Source organism: Psammomys obesus, unplaced genomic scaffold, assembly GCF_907164565.1.
Source record: "Psammomys obesus unplaced genomic scaffold, mPsaObe1.curated_primary_1811, whole genome shotgun sequence".
Lineage (NCBI taxonomy): Eukaryota > Metazoa > Chordata > Mammalia > Rodentia > Muridae > Psammomys > Psammomys obesus.
In genome coordinates this window covers 23989590-24007853 of record NW_026585797.1, presented here as the reverse complement: position 1 = coordinate 24007853, position 18264 = coordinate 23989590, and the positions used below count along the sequence as shown (strand labels likewise).

The following is an 18264-nucleotide window of genomic DNA, read 5'->3' as shown; positions in this document are numbered from 1 at the left end:
AGAGAGAGAGAGAGAGAGAGAGAGAGAGAGAGAGAGAGAGAGAGAGAAAACATTTTGGACTCACTCAGACTGACAGAATGCGACAGTCCCAAGTTTGATTAATTGCAGGCCTGGTGTTCTGGAGGGGAGGTCCCTCACATAAGTTGTCTGTCTAAATAACAGATCGCTGACGGGCTGTGTTTTCTCTCTTTTAAGTGATACACAGCCACTAGCTCTATGAGTTTGGTGCACACTTGTGGAACAGATGCTAAACTGAATGGGAAAACAGCAAAGGAAAACTCAAAGTCCCCTGGGCAGCGGCTGCAGGAACCTTTGATGCAGACCTAATGCTGGCGTGTGCACACAGGGCCTCCTGATTCAGAACAAGATAGTCTCCAGGAGTGCCCCGGGCTCCCTCACAGTGTGCCGCTGTTAGAATCTAAAGGGTTGGAGAAATAATTATAAGTCAGTGGCTCAGCCACTTCAGGACAGCCGCAACTTTTATTTTTGTACGTTCTTTTTTGGCAGAAGAGCGCCAACAGATGATATTTATAAGTTAACCCCTGAAACGCTAGAAAACAGCAATGCCAAGTCAATCTGTGACTCTTCTTGCTCAAGTCTTTTCTCTAGTTAATAAAAACACAGAAAAAAATAACAGTTTAGGAAAGGGTAAAATTCCGTGAGAGTTCTTCTAGCCTACTTGTCCTAAGGGCTGATGATTGGAGGTAAGAAGCACCAAGCAGTAGATAATAATGAGAATCACTCCATGAAATAGTAAAGTGTAGATACTGGAAGCTGGTGGTATTTCCTTACCCAAAACAAAGGACAGATACTTAAGTTTTGTTAGTTGTTTAGTATTTAAAAGCTAAACGTTCATTACTGCTTTCCTGTCATGGAGAGTGTTTAACAATTGGCACCATGGGAGTAGCTTTCAAAGAAACTTGGTCTTATATCTCCAAAGTTCCCAAGTCTATTTCTTACCATAAATTTTAGATGGTGGTTATATATTTTAAAGTAGTACTAGCAGCCAAGTGGCCATTTATTGAAAAAGTGACATAGGACACAGTGGTACTGCAGATCAGCGACTTTCTCAGATCTGGCTCTTGTAGCCTGACCCCTAAGGGAAGTCTCCAGTCTTGGTATCAGGTCCTCAGGCACAGCACATTCAGGCTTGCCCCAGATAATCTGGGGAAATAATGACATGCCTCAGGACACCAAGGATTTTCTAAGTCATCCCTGTAATAAATATGGAGGAGTTAAACCCAAAGAGCTGAAATGTGGACAGAAAAACACACCTTAAGTTTCAGGGCTTAGATTAATGCCATATCTGGAACTCTCTACTGCTTACTAGACAGACTGTCTTTCTCCTGCCTGAAGCTATAGCTTAGCTTTCGTTTCTACTTAGAAGATAAACCAAGCCGAAGGTTTAAAAGTGTTGCTACCATATAGAGGAGGCACGACAGTCAGTATAACAATGTGCCCTGTCCCCGTGGTTTAAAAATCAAATTCAGTATACACTTCCACAGTGTAAGGGGGCATATTCTTTCCACTTTGGATATCTGCTTCCTCCCTGGAATGTCTTTCTGTCTTCTTTATTGTTGCCCTTGGAGAAGCAAGTAATCACAAAGGGGGATATACCATTGTAAACACTGAGAGCTAGAGTATATGCCCAACCTATACTTCCTATGGGACATGCAGTTAGTCACTGAACCCAAGACAGCTCAATTCTACCTTCCTCCCAATTTTGCCATTACATTCCCAACATCTCAGAGTGACAGCAAGCCACAGTATGCCCCTTTCTAGGGTAAAATGGCTCATTAATTTTTCTGAAACATTTACTTCATTGGAAGTTAGGAAGGAACATAGCTCTCTATATTAAGATCATTCTCAAGTGTCTTTTAATAAAGTTTTATCACAGTTCTACATTGATCCATTAATTTAAAGTGAACACAGAAACTGTCCTTTTAATTACGTTTATCATTTTTCTAAGGTTTCTAATATAGTATTTGCTACATTATCAGCATTCTTAAAGTATTTCGGAAGGGGGGAGGAGATCTCTTTTTTCCATACCATTTTAACTGCTCTCACTAGTTATATTTCCTCCTTCAATGAAATTATCTAAGATTTAGATTACAGTTTCACCTTTATGCCTGCTCATCTTCTAATTTTAGATCAGTAATTACCTGTGTTGTAATTTTCAAATCCAGTTTCATAAAGTCAGAGTATGTATTTTGGCTTTATCACCTTTGTCATGAAAGTCCAACAGTGTCCTGGCTTCCAAATTAAATAATGCTTTTTGTTGTTGTTGTTGTTCCCTAATTTGTCCTGTTAGTTCTAGCAATAAACACATATACAGAGTTTGCTTACAGATGAATATTTCTTTTTCTCTGTCTTTGTGGAGACGTTTTACTCTGTGTCACTACTTGATGTTTAATTTAAGAGGGCACTAGGAGATAACGTTCATAATCCGCAAAAGAATATGCCACTAAATGCTGTAGCCGCTAAATCCTCTGACCGGAACCATGATGGTATAGGTAAATGTGGAATTGACTTGGAAGATGATCCAACAGAATTCATTAAGCTTTCAGAAATGAATTCACTTTTCTATTGCTCTTGTGATGCATTCGGGTATCTGCAAGTGAATACAATCCCCACAAAAATGAAGCGCATTTTAATCCTCTAGATTTAAAATAGAAGTGTAATTTAAAATCTTATTTACATATATCTAGAGATTTAATTTTAAATCTCTAGAATGCTTAGGTTATTGTTCTTAAGACTGTCATCAGAGTCAGCATTTTTGTACAGTAATAAGCAATTACACCAGAAGACAATGGAAGCAGTTACTGGAAAACCTCTTCTTGTGGAGACTGGTTTGTAGTCTCTGAAAGGTTTGCAAAGGGGAGACATTCTGCTGTTGTACATTGGAACCTTTCATGGTCCTAAGAACAGGAACAGCATTTTTTTTTTTACCATTGAGAGTAGCACACACCTATAACACTGGTGGTAATCAGAAGTCAGAAGGGTGAGGATCATGAGCTTGAGTCTCGACTCTGCTGAAGGAAGGAGAGAGGGAAGATGAGAGGGATGGTGGAGGGAAGGAAAGAAACAGGAAAGGAGGGAAGGAGGGAGGGAGAGAAAATAGCAGTTTTGGGGTGTTCCTTTTCCTTAAAAGTACAAATATCTGCTACAAAAACCCAGGAAAATTATTAATGAAAAGCAGAGAGACGACACTCACACAAATGAACCAAATCTTCATAAGAGCTACAGCAGAACACACCCTGCCCTTTAAGAACTGTGCAAGGACATCCAGTCCAGGCACCAGTGATTAGCTGTCAGTGGCCAGAAGGTCACTAATGTTGGAGATGCTTCTGCCCCTTGACTGAATAGTAAACCACGGTACTGAGCACCATGGGAAATAGGATGGGCACCGAGTATAAGACAAAGACCCAGATTCCTTTTCTGCTTGTCTCTCTCTAGCACAAGCGTTCTCAACCAGTGTTCCCGTGTCTGCACAGCGCTTCGCTTACACTAGTAAGAAGGCACATCTGCTCCATGCTGAAAATGTCACCAGAAGTTCCAGGGTGGGGCCCAGCATCCTCCGCTTTATCAGGCCCTCCAGATAATTCTGAAATCTGCGAAAGTTTAACTCTCTGGTTAAGGATCTCAATAGCCCTTCAGATCTGTTAAGGATCACCCAGAAACTACAGCAGTGCTAGGACATAGTGGTGTTGGTGTCTGAGTCCACCAGGCCCAGTGCAGAAATCCAGAAATCCAATTCAATGTAAAAGAAGTGACAGTAGCATGTGTATCAAAAATCATCCTACTTCTGCCCCTTCCTTATGTTATGTTATCCAACTGTGATGTGCAGAATTTCTTCTGGAAACTTAGCTATGTTGATGGGATGCACTGTGGGTTTTTTGTTTGCTTGTTGATTGGTTGGTTGGTTGGTTGATTTTGTTAACAATATTGCCTGGGCTCGGGAGCCAACTGAGACTTTCTGTCTTGTTTCAGTTCACTGCGAAGCCAGTGAGTGGAGTCCTTGGAGTCCATGCATGAAAAAAGGAAAAACGTGTGGCTTCAAAAGAGGGACTGAAACGCGGGTCCGGGATATACTACAGCATCCTTCAGCCAAGGGTAACCTGTGTCCCCCGACCAGTGAGACAAGAACGTGCATAGTACAAAGAAAGAAGTGCTCAAAGGGAGAGCGAGGTATGGACGCACTAACCAAACATTCTTTGAATTGTCCCAATTTGATCCCTATTTCACTTTATATCTCATGGAATACTTGGCTGTATTCCTCATGCCCGAAGCTTTAAGTGTGTAGAAAAACAATGTTGTGGCTCCAATTTACAGATTATTTACCTCATTAGATTTTTAGTATGGAATCTGATCTCAGAGCTTCATAGTGTGATAAATGAACCTCAGTTCAGGATGCCACTCTAAGTACATGGGCTGCTATAAGGTCTTGTGATCTGCCTTGTTAATGCCTGGGAACTTGGGGGAAATTTCATAAGCACAAGTTGAACATTATCTGACATTAATCCATAACAAAGGGACACCCCACCTCTCCACCGCCAACAAATTCCTTTCACTGTTGAGTATGTGCTAAAATGGTGCAAATGTTTCTAAGTTTCACATTTGAGGTAAAGGATGGAGAGCATTGGGGACCTTCTGTCTCCAAGTTTATATACGTCATATAAAAATTTGCGAAACCTGTTAGATCAATTATTACCTGTGTCAAAATTTGTCAAAACCCTGTAAGCACCAAGGAGAAATTCACCATTGAATATAGTGCACGAGTGAAAATAAACTTTGTTTAAAAGAACTGCAGTTGCTGACGCTCAAATTATCATTTCCCCATATTTCTCAATCATTCCCTCTGTAGCGCTGCCTACAAATATGCTGCATATCTTTAAATCATTATAGATAATCTTTCCAGTGAGCCTGCAAATGACAGTCTCATTTAGCTAATTGTTGTTTGACAGGAATTGGATGCCTCTTCTGATGAACTTCCTTAGCATATTTCAACCCTTCCTTCAGTAATTCATTCTTACATTTGTGGCCACATATTATGCTAATACCTAAAGATTCACAGCTACGTAGAATCCTAAGAGAGCTATGAAGTTCAATGCAGAGTGCAGTGGGGAGCCCAGGGGATTAAATAGATAATCATGAACAATGTCACATAGTAAAGGAGTTTCTTGGGAACAGAGAGGGGGACAGTGCAAACATGAACACTGTTTATAGAGAAAAGAATTTGGGTCACTTGAGTTTTGCGTAATACTTTTTATTTTCTCGATTATATTATTGTATTAATTACCCACCATGAGGACTCTACCATGGAGTCCTCGGTTACCGTTGCAACTCAGAACTTAGTGTAATAAAGTTCTTGAATATGTGTTATGTTACAGAGAACATCTAACTTTTGTAAATCTGTAAGAGATTTTGATTAAAACTGTTTCAGGAGTGGAAGTTGGCTAGTGAAAAAGGCCATTTTTGCATTTGTTACCAATTAATTTACAAATCTTAGATTTTAAAGTTGGCTTTGGAAGTCAACCAGCTGAGCACTCTCTTGGTATGTGCCCATCGCTGTAGAGTTACGTCCGTTTACTAAATGATCTTAAAATTTAATGAGCTACATGTGGCCTTTTGTCATAGTCTTTCTATAAAATCTACAGCATTAATAAGTATCTTGCATATTTTCCTTTAAATATAAAAATGAAGTAAAGTTTATTCCAGAGAGAAATTAAATTATATTATCATTTCTCTTTTATTTGAGAATATGCTCTTCTAATATACTTTTTCTTTCACTTGCCATAAACATTGATGTCATTTCTTTTTAAAAATTTTTTTATTATCATTATTTATTATAATTTATTCACTTTGTGTCCTGGCTGTATCTTCCTCCCTCATCTCTTCCTGGTCCCACCCTCCCTCCCTCTAATCCTCCTATGTGCCTCTCCTAGTCCACTGATAGGGAAGGTCCTCCTTCCCTACTATCTGGCCCTAGCCTATTAGGTCTCATCAGGACTTTCTGGATCCTCTTTCTCTGTGGCCTAGTAAGGCCATCCCTCTAGGGGGAGGTGATCAAACAGCAGGCCTGAGACTGCCCCTGTTCCCCTTACTAGGGAGCCCCCATGGAGACTGAGCCATCCATTGGCAAAATGACATCCTACAGACTGGGAAAAGATCTTCACCAATCCTACATCTGACAGAGGGTTAATATGCAGAATATATAAAGAGCTCAAGAAGTTAAACAACAACAAACCAAGTAATCCAATTAAAAAATGGGGTACAGAGCTAAACAGAGGATTTGCAACAGAGGAATATTGAATGGCAGAAAAACACTTAAAGAAATTATGTTACTTCTTAAAGGTAGCAACTAAAACCTGTATTATAAACCTGTAAAATTTTGTTTCTGAGCTTTGTTTCTCCCTTGTAAGGATACAGAAACATTTTACTCTTACAAGCAGAACTTCATGCAATTATAACAGAATAAATGTTTTATTATTTTTTTTCAAATTTGATAATCCACATACTAGAAGAAATTGTGGACCCCTTGTAATGGCATTCCTAGCCACATTCCAGTTTTTCTCACTCTTTCTTTGTCGTTCAATGTGCCTGTTCCATTTTTTAAGGTGGGGTGGGAATGTGAGGAGGGAATAAAACTATACTCTAATTCATTACTACCTTAACACTCTTAAAAATTTTTTAGTGTCTACTTATTGAATATCTTACATTAAGTAAGAAGTCAATCGGGCATGGTGGCACATACCTTTGAACCCAGCTTTTAGGGAGGCAGAAGCAGGTGGATCACTGAATTCAAGCCTAGCCTGGTTTACAAAGTGAGTCCAGGACAGCCACAGCTACACAGAAAAACCCTGTCTAAAAAAAAAATAATAATAATAACTAAAAACAAACAAACAGTAAGAAGTCAAGGAAACAAGCAGCTGTGACCTGCTTTCCTTCAACTATATAAGACATGGGAACATTACCCAGCTCCTCAGTTAGGCTTACATTCATATTTATGAAATAGATGTGGTACACCATGGAGTATTTTGAAATGTAAATGCTAAGAAGCATAAACACACTTGGCAAGGAAGGCAACCAGCAGGCTAAGTTGACTAGAAGACATGAGCTAATTTTCTGGATGAGCTGATCTTTTTTATCTTAAGAGAGTAGACATAAGAAACCTTCAGGCAGTTTAAAAGATAAGCACAGGAAAATGATAAGGACAAGATCCATCCACTAGCATATCTATTTAATTGCTTAATTGCTCTGATTTCAGAGCTCAGCGATGCATAAAATAGGAAGGGTCTCTTAATTGTCTAGGTTTCCCACTGAAGGATGAGTGAAGCAAATAGCCAGGCCTCTGTTATTAAATGTATCCTCCAATCTTGATTTGAACCTAATCTGCAGTCTGCCTGAGAGGGTAATGATGGACAGAGGTAGATCACTCCTATTTGGAACAGGTGCAGAACTTGCTTTCAGGACTTTTTTCCCCTGCTGGGTTCTAATTGCCAAAGGCAGAAGCTCTGGGAAAGAATGATAAGAATCCAGAAATGACTTTCCAAGAAGCATTCAAAAATCTTAAATAGAAAGAAATAGTGTCTAGATACTGAGTGGATTGTGTTTTGAAAGATAAAAAATGTTTTACCCACGTAATTTCCTGACTCTCATTTGTCTTGTGCTTCTAATACTGAAGGTAAATAAAGTTAATGAAGTCAATGTATTCATTTGTACTCACAATTTCTATCTTCACCAAATGTACCATTTATTTACAATGTGGGATTATCTTCCCTAATCTGTCATGTTCTTTTTTAATCAGGGTAATTCTTCAGAAACCAAATAGAGCCATTTTTCATTATCGGAGACAAACAGATGCATTTCTTAGTAACAGGATCTAAGATTGTGCCTTCTACCCATTTTCATCTCTTAAAAGGCCAGCTAACTCAAGACCTTCTCCTCGTAAGCACTTCAGGATATGATCTCTCTGGTTTTTGGTTGTTGCTGCGAGTAGACTAACCCCTTCAAAAGAGTCCGGAGAGGCTTAGAGTTATTTTGTTTCTGATGAAACATTCTTAACAGCTAATAATATATATATATATATGAATTTTAATAAAAATATCTGAGAATCTGGAGAGATAGATCAACATTTAAGAACATTTACTGCTTTGATAGACTATCAGAGTTGGATTCCCAGCGTCCACATTGGACTGATATACATAACTTCCTGTAAATCCAGTTCCAGAGGATCTAACACCCTCTTTTGGGCTCTGAGAACACCTGCACACATATGGAAACACATACACACACTCACAGGCACACTTTTTAAAAACATGTTTCAGTGTTCTATAGGCATTATTACAGAGAGTTAATTCCTTAACATAAATATATTCATTTCCTCTTAAGGAACCCACACATATTTCACCAAGTGATATTAGTAGGAAAGACTGCCAGAGTCCTGTGGCTATTTAGCTTTAGTTACAGTATCTCCTATTTTGCAACATTCTGTATTAGGCAGAATTAAGTTCAACAGTCTTTTGTTGAGATTATTTATACATCTTCATGGAATTAATTATAATAACTTAATATATGTTTAATGTATAATATTCAAATAAATATTATAAACACTTGCATATTTTTGAATGTTAATAATCTTTATGTGTTAGGAGTTTTATGCTCTTCTTTTACTTTTTGCACAAATATAGTGCAGGTTGTTTGAACCAATAGTTACTCTACTTTACAATAGAAAGCTGGAAACATCTCTTAATTTAGACAAATCTTCCTGAGGGCTCTCTGATGACCATATTTGTGGGTCTAAAACTAATTCGAGATCTTTTATTTGTACAAGGAATCAGATGGACACAACCAGCATTTGAAGAGAGATAGAAGAAAGTGAATGACAATTATTAGAGTTCTCTCCCTTTACACATTTTACAACTACGCTGTATGCTTACCACCACCAACTGCCAATTCTTCCTCCTCCTCCTCCACCACCTCTTCTTCTTCCTCCTTTTCTTCTTCTTTTTCTCCTCCTCTCCCCTTCTTTTTTTTTTTTATTTGAAACAAGGTCTCTCTTCATAGTCTTTAATAATCTGGATCTCACTATTTAGACGAGGTTGGCCTCAAACTGAGAGGTCCGCTCTGCCTTCCAAGTGCTGGTATCAAAAGCGTGGACTATCATTCCCAGCACTTACAAAACTTCTTTATGTTAAAAGTTTTGCAAAAATTTCACAGCTTGTTTCCTTTGGTATATATTGCTTTTTATCTCAATTTATAGTTGCCTGTTTATAATTGAAACCAAGTTTGTATCATTTGCATTTTATAAACTCCCTAAGATGAGATATTATTAATGGTGGTCAAAATTCATAGTGGATAGGATTTAGGGTAGAAATACTTCTGTTAGTATTATTCAAAAAGGCCTGACTTTCGTAAAGTTACAGAATAAAAAATTGTGCTAACTTCTATGTTGGTAGAAATCTTGCCATTGCTATACTAATGTAACTTACCCAAATGACCCTTGGAAACGCCTCTGTTCTTTGAGAGTACATTTTTAGGGATGACAGGTTTAAATATCTAACGCTTTTTATCTTTTAATGTGTCTATCTCTATATCTCTTGTGTGTGTTATCTGTGTGCATCTTTCTGTGAACATGTGATTGTGTGTGTGTTTGAGTGTTTATGGATCTGGAGGTCAGAGGTTGATGTTGGGTATCTTTCTTGATGGGTCCCTACCCTATTGTTAGATACAAGGCGCTTCTCATTCATCTTGGAGCTCAATGATTGGTTAGAATGTCTTGGCAATAGGCTCCTGGAATCTGCTTGTCTCTCCCACTCAACCCAGACCTGGTGCTATTATGCCTTGCTGTTATGTGGGTGCTGGAGATCTGAATTCAGTTATGATGCTAATGTGGCAGAGATTGCATCAACTAGTATGTCACTTTAATGTGTGTAAAATAACATACACTGTTATGTTCCGTAAGAGAGTATTAACTGAATTAAAAATATTCCTCAGGCCCTAGTCAAACAGCGATCTTGCCTATGTTTTTAGGTACTATCTATGAGAGCTGTTTCCATAAACTTATACTCAATAATAAGTAACCTCAGAGCATAGAAGCGAAAACAACAGCCAAGCATTTAGGAATCCGTGACTGGGCAGTTTAAACAGAGAACCATCCAACAGTTCTGATCTTAGCTAAGCTCCTTCGTGCAGCTTCATCCGGGCTCATCCTGGGTACCTGAAAACTGAGAAAATAGGGCGATGTTTAATGCCAAGAAGGTACATGAGGTCCAAGGGCGGAAAGCAAAGTAGTTTTTCCTGAGGATAGACTTAGAACTGGCAAGCTTACATTTCCACCACCTTCTCTTATCTTGTGCTGGTCACAAGGCTATTCCTTACTCACAGGGTGAGAAAATGAGTTGCACCTTTCCTCTCTGGCAACCAAAATGTTACATTGTGAGGTACTATGCAAGCAGGAGCAAAAGGGGTGGGGGAAGGTGAGCATTCCTGCCACCCAGAGATCTTTTTCTTGTTTGCAGTTCAAAAAGTATGGTCACTCAGACTATATCAATCTCTTACTGTGATGCTGTCTCTTCCTTTATAAAACACAGTAAAGATGTGCCGTATATCATTTCTGTTGGACCTTTCTACATGTAAAGTGAAGTGGACTAGTTTGTCTTCTCACTGCTAGCACAAAACACCCAACAATAACTACTTAATGAAGAAGGGTTTATTTTGATTCACAGTCTGAGAGCACAACCCTGGCAGAGCTTGAGTCAATTAGTTACATTGCTTTTTATTTTTTTATAAATTACAGCTTATTCACTTTATATCCCAGCTGTAGGCCCCTCAATTATTCCTTTCCTATCCTACCCTCTCTCCCTCAAATCCTCCCATTCCCTTCCCCAAGTCCACTGAGAGGGGAGGTCCTCCTCCCCTTCCCTCTGACCCTAGCCTATCAGGTTCCATCAGGACTGGCTGCATTGTTTTTCTCTGTGGCCCGGTAAGACTGCAAACCACTTGGATACTGTGGGGAGGTAATCAAAGAGCCAGCCACTGAGTTCACGTCAGAGACACTCCCTATTCACATTACTATGGAACCTACTTGGTGGGTAGGGCCAGGCCAGGCCAGGCCAGAGTGGGCCAGGTAGGTGGGTAGGGTCACTTGGACACTGAGCTGCCATGGACTACATCTGTGCAGGGGTTCTAGGTTATCTTTATGCATGGTCCTCGGTTAGAGTATCGATCTCAGAAAAGACTCCATGCCCAGATATTTTGGTTCTGTTGCTCTCCTTGTGCAGCTCTTGTTCCCTCCAGGTCTTTCTATCTCCCCTTTCTTTCATAAGATTCCCTGCAGAGAGTGAGATGAATACTGGTAGTCAGCTCCCTCTCTTCTTTTTCTTCAGTCTGGGACCCCAACCCATGGAATGGCCCTGCCCTCACATAGCATGGCTCCTCTAGTAGCTGCAGTTTTCATGAGAGTTTACTAAGCCACTTACGAAAGCATTTGTTTATGCTGGCAAAAGTAAAATAGACCTGCCTATATTTTGTTTTAGTCTCTAGGCAAATATTTGTATTTTTCCTGTGACCACCATCTTGATGCACTAATATGTGCTTTTTCAAATGGCCGAGTAGGGTTAAAGGTACAGCTTGTGGCTGTGGAACAGAGCTCGAATTAATAGGGCCTTTGGAGAAATGACCCCAAGACCTTTGGCTTCATCTGTAGCCTGCCTTAGCCAACTGAGATTCCTGCCAATTAGTAGGGTTCCCTAGAGAGAGACTCTGAGAGCATCAGCATAAATTTAAATTCTGAACCCCCAAATGTAGTTTCCAAAAGGGCTCTCTTGTATTTTGCTAATTACAAAGTAAACATTTCTCAGCAAAAAAAAAAAAAGACACTTCCTCCTTTCAGGGTCCTGTCTAGCTCCTCACACACCTACCACTCCTTAAAACTGCTGCTGTTGTTGAAGCCCTTTGGCAAGAGAGGACTCTGCATTTGCAGACACAAAAAAATGATTGTTTTTCCCATAGATCATTATCTTATTCTCTTTTAATTTACTCTAGCAACTTCACAAAAGCCTTACAGACAAACTCAGTGTATGTTTAGTGTCTGACAGAGAGGAGTGCACACCTTTCTTAGCTTCCCAGGGGATGTGATGGCAGTAGATTCAAGTGGGTTACAGTTGACCTCTGTGGCATCATCGAAGAGAATTGCTTGCAATCCGGTCACATTAAAAATTGTCTATTTACTCTGTCGTTGAGATGCTTTGCCTAAAGCCAAACCATATCTGTGGAAACTGGTTTATGTAAATATCAAACAGAGTTTCTGTATTTAAAGCTGTATACTTGTGTCATGACAATTGAGATGGCCTCACTCAAGTTCACGGGAAATAGCCAGACTGAGTGTTAAACCAAACTTCTCAGACCAAGGTGTATGTTTTACTGATAAACAAATGCAAGCATGTAGCTCCCAGCACAGTGTCTTGTACCATAAGCCATTATTGTCAACATGGCATGTGCATGTGAAAGGGAGATTCTCTAAGACCCCTAGTGTTCTATATTCTGATTTGCTCCGTCAAGTATTTTCATGTTTCAGTTCAATCTCCTTCAACCTTTTTTTAACCACTCTCTTTCCTTATGATCGAAATTAAAAATATTTTTCAATAAGTTCTCTTTCTCATTGTGGCAACTATAAAAATTATTCATAATTTGTATGAACTGGTTGCCAGTATTGAAAAATCATATACCAGTATCCATCATGACATTTGAGATAAAACTGACAGATCTGAAATCATCTTAAGCAAAACACACAAACAAGCAAAACAATAGGCTTTAAGGATAGGTTTGTTGTAAATTTCTAACACCATTAAGCCATCTGTCATTTCACCGTTTCAACTGTTCCTCCCTCCCTTTACTTTTTGTTGGTTTGTTTTTCATTGTTGCAAATCTTTCTAAAATTTAGAGGAAATCTGGCTCTAAGCAGCCCCTGTACATATGTAAAAGTCCCAATTTAAAAGAATAGTTACTTTAATTTCTCTGTCCATGCAACCTACTTCAGGCAGGAGTGTGATTGGTCAGCTTGAGTCACATGTCCATTCTCTGAACCAATTACTGCAGCAGACATTTTCAATATTCTTGATTAGTCTGCCTTTCAATAGGTCACATGCCTACAGTTAACGCTGGATACAAATGAACCACTGTAGCTGGTTTGACCTCCAAAGAAGTATGTATGTATAAAATGTCCCAGTTCAATACACATATGTACAAATATGAAGTGCTCAATATTACTCAAAATAGAAACACATACTCTTTCCCAAGATAGTTTCCAGCCAATATGTATGGAAAAGCAATTTAAATGATGAAGTTTAAGCAAGTTTTTTTTTTTCAATTTTGACCAGATGTGCATATCTTAGCATAATGCTAATAATATTTTCATTTAACCAATTTTTCCAGTTTCTAGGTTTTAGAAACATTTCCTTATGAGCTTAAATTGACTTTAACAGAATCCACTACTCCTTCAATGGTTTCTGGGACTGATTTGCAGACTCCAGTCCAGGCATGCTCATTTCCATTTCTAGCTGCACAGTGTCCTGTGTGAAACACACCAGTGTGGGTAATGACCTTTTGCTTAATTACTCACCATGCCACTGGAACTTTAAGCTTAACTCCAAACTAATTACTGAACTCTTATGTTTATGTTACGCATACGCCACTGGGTCATAACTCTAGCTTGTATGAGACCAGGCTGCTAAAACAGGAAAATACGTCCACGAGGGGTTGTTTTGTTTATTTGTTGTTTCTGCTGCAGGAGCCTTTCTTTTTCCAATTTAGCAAAGAATCAGATATACAGAAGAGTTGCCCAACAAAGAGCAATTACATTTCGTGAGTCAGGGAGAATGTATACGTGATATGGAAGCATGAGGTGCTGCTTTGCTTTTGCACCACGAGAAATAGCATATTTGGAAGCACAGTTATTTCTCACTTTGCCATAGTATCTAAAGTCAGGCTAGGAAATAATACTGCATTGACTCTTGAGACATGTATATTATAATTAGCAATTATATATGCATATGCTTATACGCACATATATGTGATTGCTAATTCGAAAAGTAGAGCAGAATATAGGAAGTGTGCACATAGGCAAGTGAGATGGTTCGTGGGTGAAAGCTCTTTCCACAGAGGCTGATGATCTGAGCTGGATCCTGGGGACCCACACGGTACAGAGAAAGAACCAGTCCCTACATACTGTCGTTGACATCTACACATGACCTCATGTATGTGCATACGCACACACACACACACACACACACACACGCACACACAAAGAGTCAACACCTTTAGACTGTCCTTTGACCTCAACCCTTACCTTCACACACACACTAAATAAATAAATTTTAATGAAAAGTAATTTTAAAGAAAATGAACACAATTAAATTTAGGAGCTTTTGACTAACTTATTGTGACTCATGAACAAAAGCGTAACCCTAACTGACATAAACAATTATCTACTTTTCCATAATGTAATCAGTGTATGTAATAGATAACTAATTTTATGAAGTGCCGACGTCAGGAGTGAAGTATCATTCAGTGTAACGAATGTACATTGTGTCATATATTCAGCCTAATTGTTCTCTGACTAATACCACATGCTACAAGGTTTATGCTTTAATTTCTTCTCCTAGTAATTACAATTCAGTTTGCTAAAATATCTCATGAATAAAGCTGGTAGATGCGTATTTGTCCAGCTTCTAAAGTTCTGGTTTGAAATGCGTACCAGAAAGAAGTTTACATACATTTAAAATGTTTCGTGAGTGAACGCGGGTGGGGATATGTGGATTTGAGTGTGATTTTCATGTAATTTTCAGAGGACCACTTTCTGCAGTCATTTCTCTACTTCCACTAAGTTCTAGGGATCAACTGAGGTCATCTGGCTTGCCATGCAAGCACTCTAACCTAAGCTGTCTTAACCAGCTCAGGGTGTCTTTTATTTACAGTTTCTTCCTTTGTTCTGTTACTTCCAGCTCTGTGGCTGCCTTCATTGCTGCTCCTCTTGTCTTATTTTCCCAACCACGTATATTTTCCGAGTTAATTAGTTAATTAATATATATATATATATATAAATATATATATAATATATAGTATTATATACTATATATTAATTATATAATTAATATTATATTATCTATATTATATATATATATATATACTGAGACAGGACCTTACCACATCTCTGTGTAAATGATGCACTTCAGTGCCAACTTGACCCTAAATTCATAGTCTGTGCCTACTGTTCTCCCAAAGGCTGGGTTACAAGTATGCACCGCTACAGCCAGATGCCTGGAGTTCATTTTTCCCTTTTATTAAGAATGGATTTCTGGTCTGGAGAGATGGCTTAGAGGTTAAGAGCACTGGTTGTCCTTCCAAAGGTCCTGAGTTCAATTCCCAGCAACCACATGGTGACTCCCACCATAATGAGGTCTGGTGCCCTCTTCTGGCATGCAGACACAGATGCAGACAGGATACTTGAAAAAAAAATAAAGAATGGATTTCTTTCTAACATAATATATCTTAATTACAGTTTCCCTCCCTCTCCTCCTCCTGGTTCTCCACCTGCCACCCATCACATCCATATCCATTCCTTTTCTGTCTCTCATTAGAAAAGAAGACATAACCCAACTCATCTGAATATGAAAAAAAAAAAACAAGCTGAAAGAAAAAAGCACAAGAAAAAGGCACAAGAAACAAATGGAGATGCAGAGACCCACTCATTTGCACGTTCAGAAACCCCATAAAAACACTAAACTGGAAGCCATAATATATACACAAAGATCTTGTACGGTAAAAATAGAGAAAACATATAAATACAATTAAACTAAAATATAAGATAAAATAAGATAAAGCCCTGACATGGCGTAATACAAGGAGCATCTAAGGGTGGCATTAAGTCTGTCTTCTGCTGGCCCTCCACCACCGGGCATGCCTCCTACTCAAACAGGAGTCTCTTTCTCCAGTGAGACTTCCTCAGAGAAAACTAAACATTCATTTGCTTGTGGGTATCAATGGGAGATCGCTTTTTGATTAGGGATGGGGCCTCTCAGTGGTGCTGACCCACGGAGGCCCTGTGCGTGCTGCCTCGGTCTGTGAGTTCTTATGTGCTTCCATCCTGTTGATTTAGGAGACCCGTTTACTCAGTGTCCGTCCCCTCTGCTCTTACCGTCATTCAGCCTCCTCATCCACAGAGTTCCCTGAGCCCTGCCGGGAGGGACTGGATGGAGGCATCCAGTTCAGGACTCAGTTTTCCATGATCTCTCGCTCTCTCTCAACCGGCTTTGGGTCTCTATATTTGCTCCCATCTGCTCCAGCGAGAAGCATTTTTGGTAAAGGCTGACCAAGGCACTGATTTATGAATATAGTAAAATGTAACTAAGAGTCATATTATTGCTACGTTTGGTTTTTATTTTTTTCCTTTAAAAAAGCTAAACACACTTGTGTTTAGTTTTGCCCTAATTCCCTGGGGTATCCAGTCTCAGGTTCTCGGTCACCCAAACAGCGTCTGGTCTGAGTTGCACACCATGGAGTATGCCTTTAGTCAAATCAGACACTGACTAGTCACTCCCATAGCATTGTGGTCTCATTGCACTAGCAAATCTCGCAGGCAGGACATGATTGTAGAGCAAAGGGTTTGTAGCTGGGTGGGGGTTGACCTTTCTCTTCGGAAGAGTGCAGAGTACCTTCCTGCACCAAAGACACAAACGCATAGTGGTGAAGGCTCTATGCGGGCCCCATCTTGCCTTCATCATGTTCAATAGGCTGTGTAGGTGTTGTCTTCAGCAACACAGCCTTGTTGTCAGTTTGTAGAGAGCCACCTGGGTTGTTTGGATGTTTCCACCGGATCCCTTTGGCCAACACTCAATTTAATGTGACCCATTCCTATTCCTGGTACTAGAAGCTTTATTTAGTGACAAATGCCCATTTGGGGTTCTGTCTCCGCCATTATTTGGCTATTTCATTTAGGCCACACTCATATATGTATATATTTTAGGAAGCTTCTACTGTACTAGGTTTTCATACAACCCTTCAAAAGGCCTTTAATTTAAGCTTTGTCCATTCATATATCTTCCTCATTCCCTTCTTCTCTCCTCCTCCCCATTTGGTTCTCTCATTCCAATCACCGCCCATCCATCCATTACTATGTATTTTATTTCCCTTTCCTAGGAAGATCTATCTGTCCTCCCTAGCCCCTTACTCTATACCTAACTTCTGTCATTTGATAATGTATAGCTTGAATATTACTGACTTAATAGTGAATATTCACATAAAAAATCATCAGTTTTTAATTCACTTTTCACTCTCATGTTCAGAATCTTATAAAGATAATGTCTAATGTTCCCATCATTTTAGTAAAAGTATAGAAGTATCTGCAATCAGAACCATCTCAGTTCAAACACAAGTTTGTCATGACTGTTATTTGATTCATTGTTTAATTTCTGCTAAAGCGCTTTATGCCAATATTACACATGGTATTGAAAAGGCTCTAAAGTTTTGAAGATATATACATTAAAAATTAACAATATCCCTCCACTCAGTGTAGTTCCATCCCTGAAAAAGTTAGACTGAATTGTTCTGTCTTTGTTCCCTATCATTCTATTGACTATAGAAATATATTCATTTTCTAGCAGAGGTAAAAGAGATGATCCACCTGTTTTTAAACTTCAGATGTACTTTGAACATTAAAATAAGGATTTGCCAGTGTATATAAAATTTATACTTGTGTCTGGCATGTAAATAAGCATGTAATAAGTACCAAACATTGGCTGAATAAAGCAGAAGATATACATATATGTATACATACATAAATTAGTATTTAAAATATTAATAGGTATTATATTTTAAATATCAATTATATATGTATGCACACATATATGTAATTAACAAAAATTAAAGAAAATGGAGGCCATGAATTTGAAAGAGAACAAGGAGAAGGATATAAGGGGGCTTGGAGGCAAGAAAAGGAAAGGGAAAATGATCTAATTGTATTATAATATTAAAAATAAAAATTAATTAGAAAATAAAAGTATTAATATGATCAGGTGAACCATTTTTGAAAAATGCTCTTGTAGTTAGCCACCAGAACTTAAATTTGTCTATCCTTTTGACTCTTACCAACCTGACATCTTAACAAGTCGTGTCCCATTGCTTCCCTATTAACATTTCCTGACTGTTAACATGGTTAATATATAAGGTATACTTTACGACTGCTATGCAACATATGATAACTACTAT

The 18264-nt window shown here is 38.8% G+C and overlaps 1 protein-coding gene across 1 annotated transcript in view; it reads left to right on the top strand.

The window, feature by feature from the left end:
* Positions 1–18264, top strand: part of Rspo3 (R-spondin 3) — an 85083-nt gene that overhangs the window by 31300 nt on the left and 35519 nt on the right. The window contains exon 4 of the mRNA XM_055599388.1: positions 3991–4188. Within this exon, the coding sequence (XP_055455363.1) occupies positions 3991–4188 (198 nt within the window). The remainder of the gene's footprint in view (positions 1–3990; positions 4189–18264) is intronic.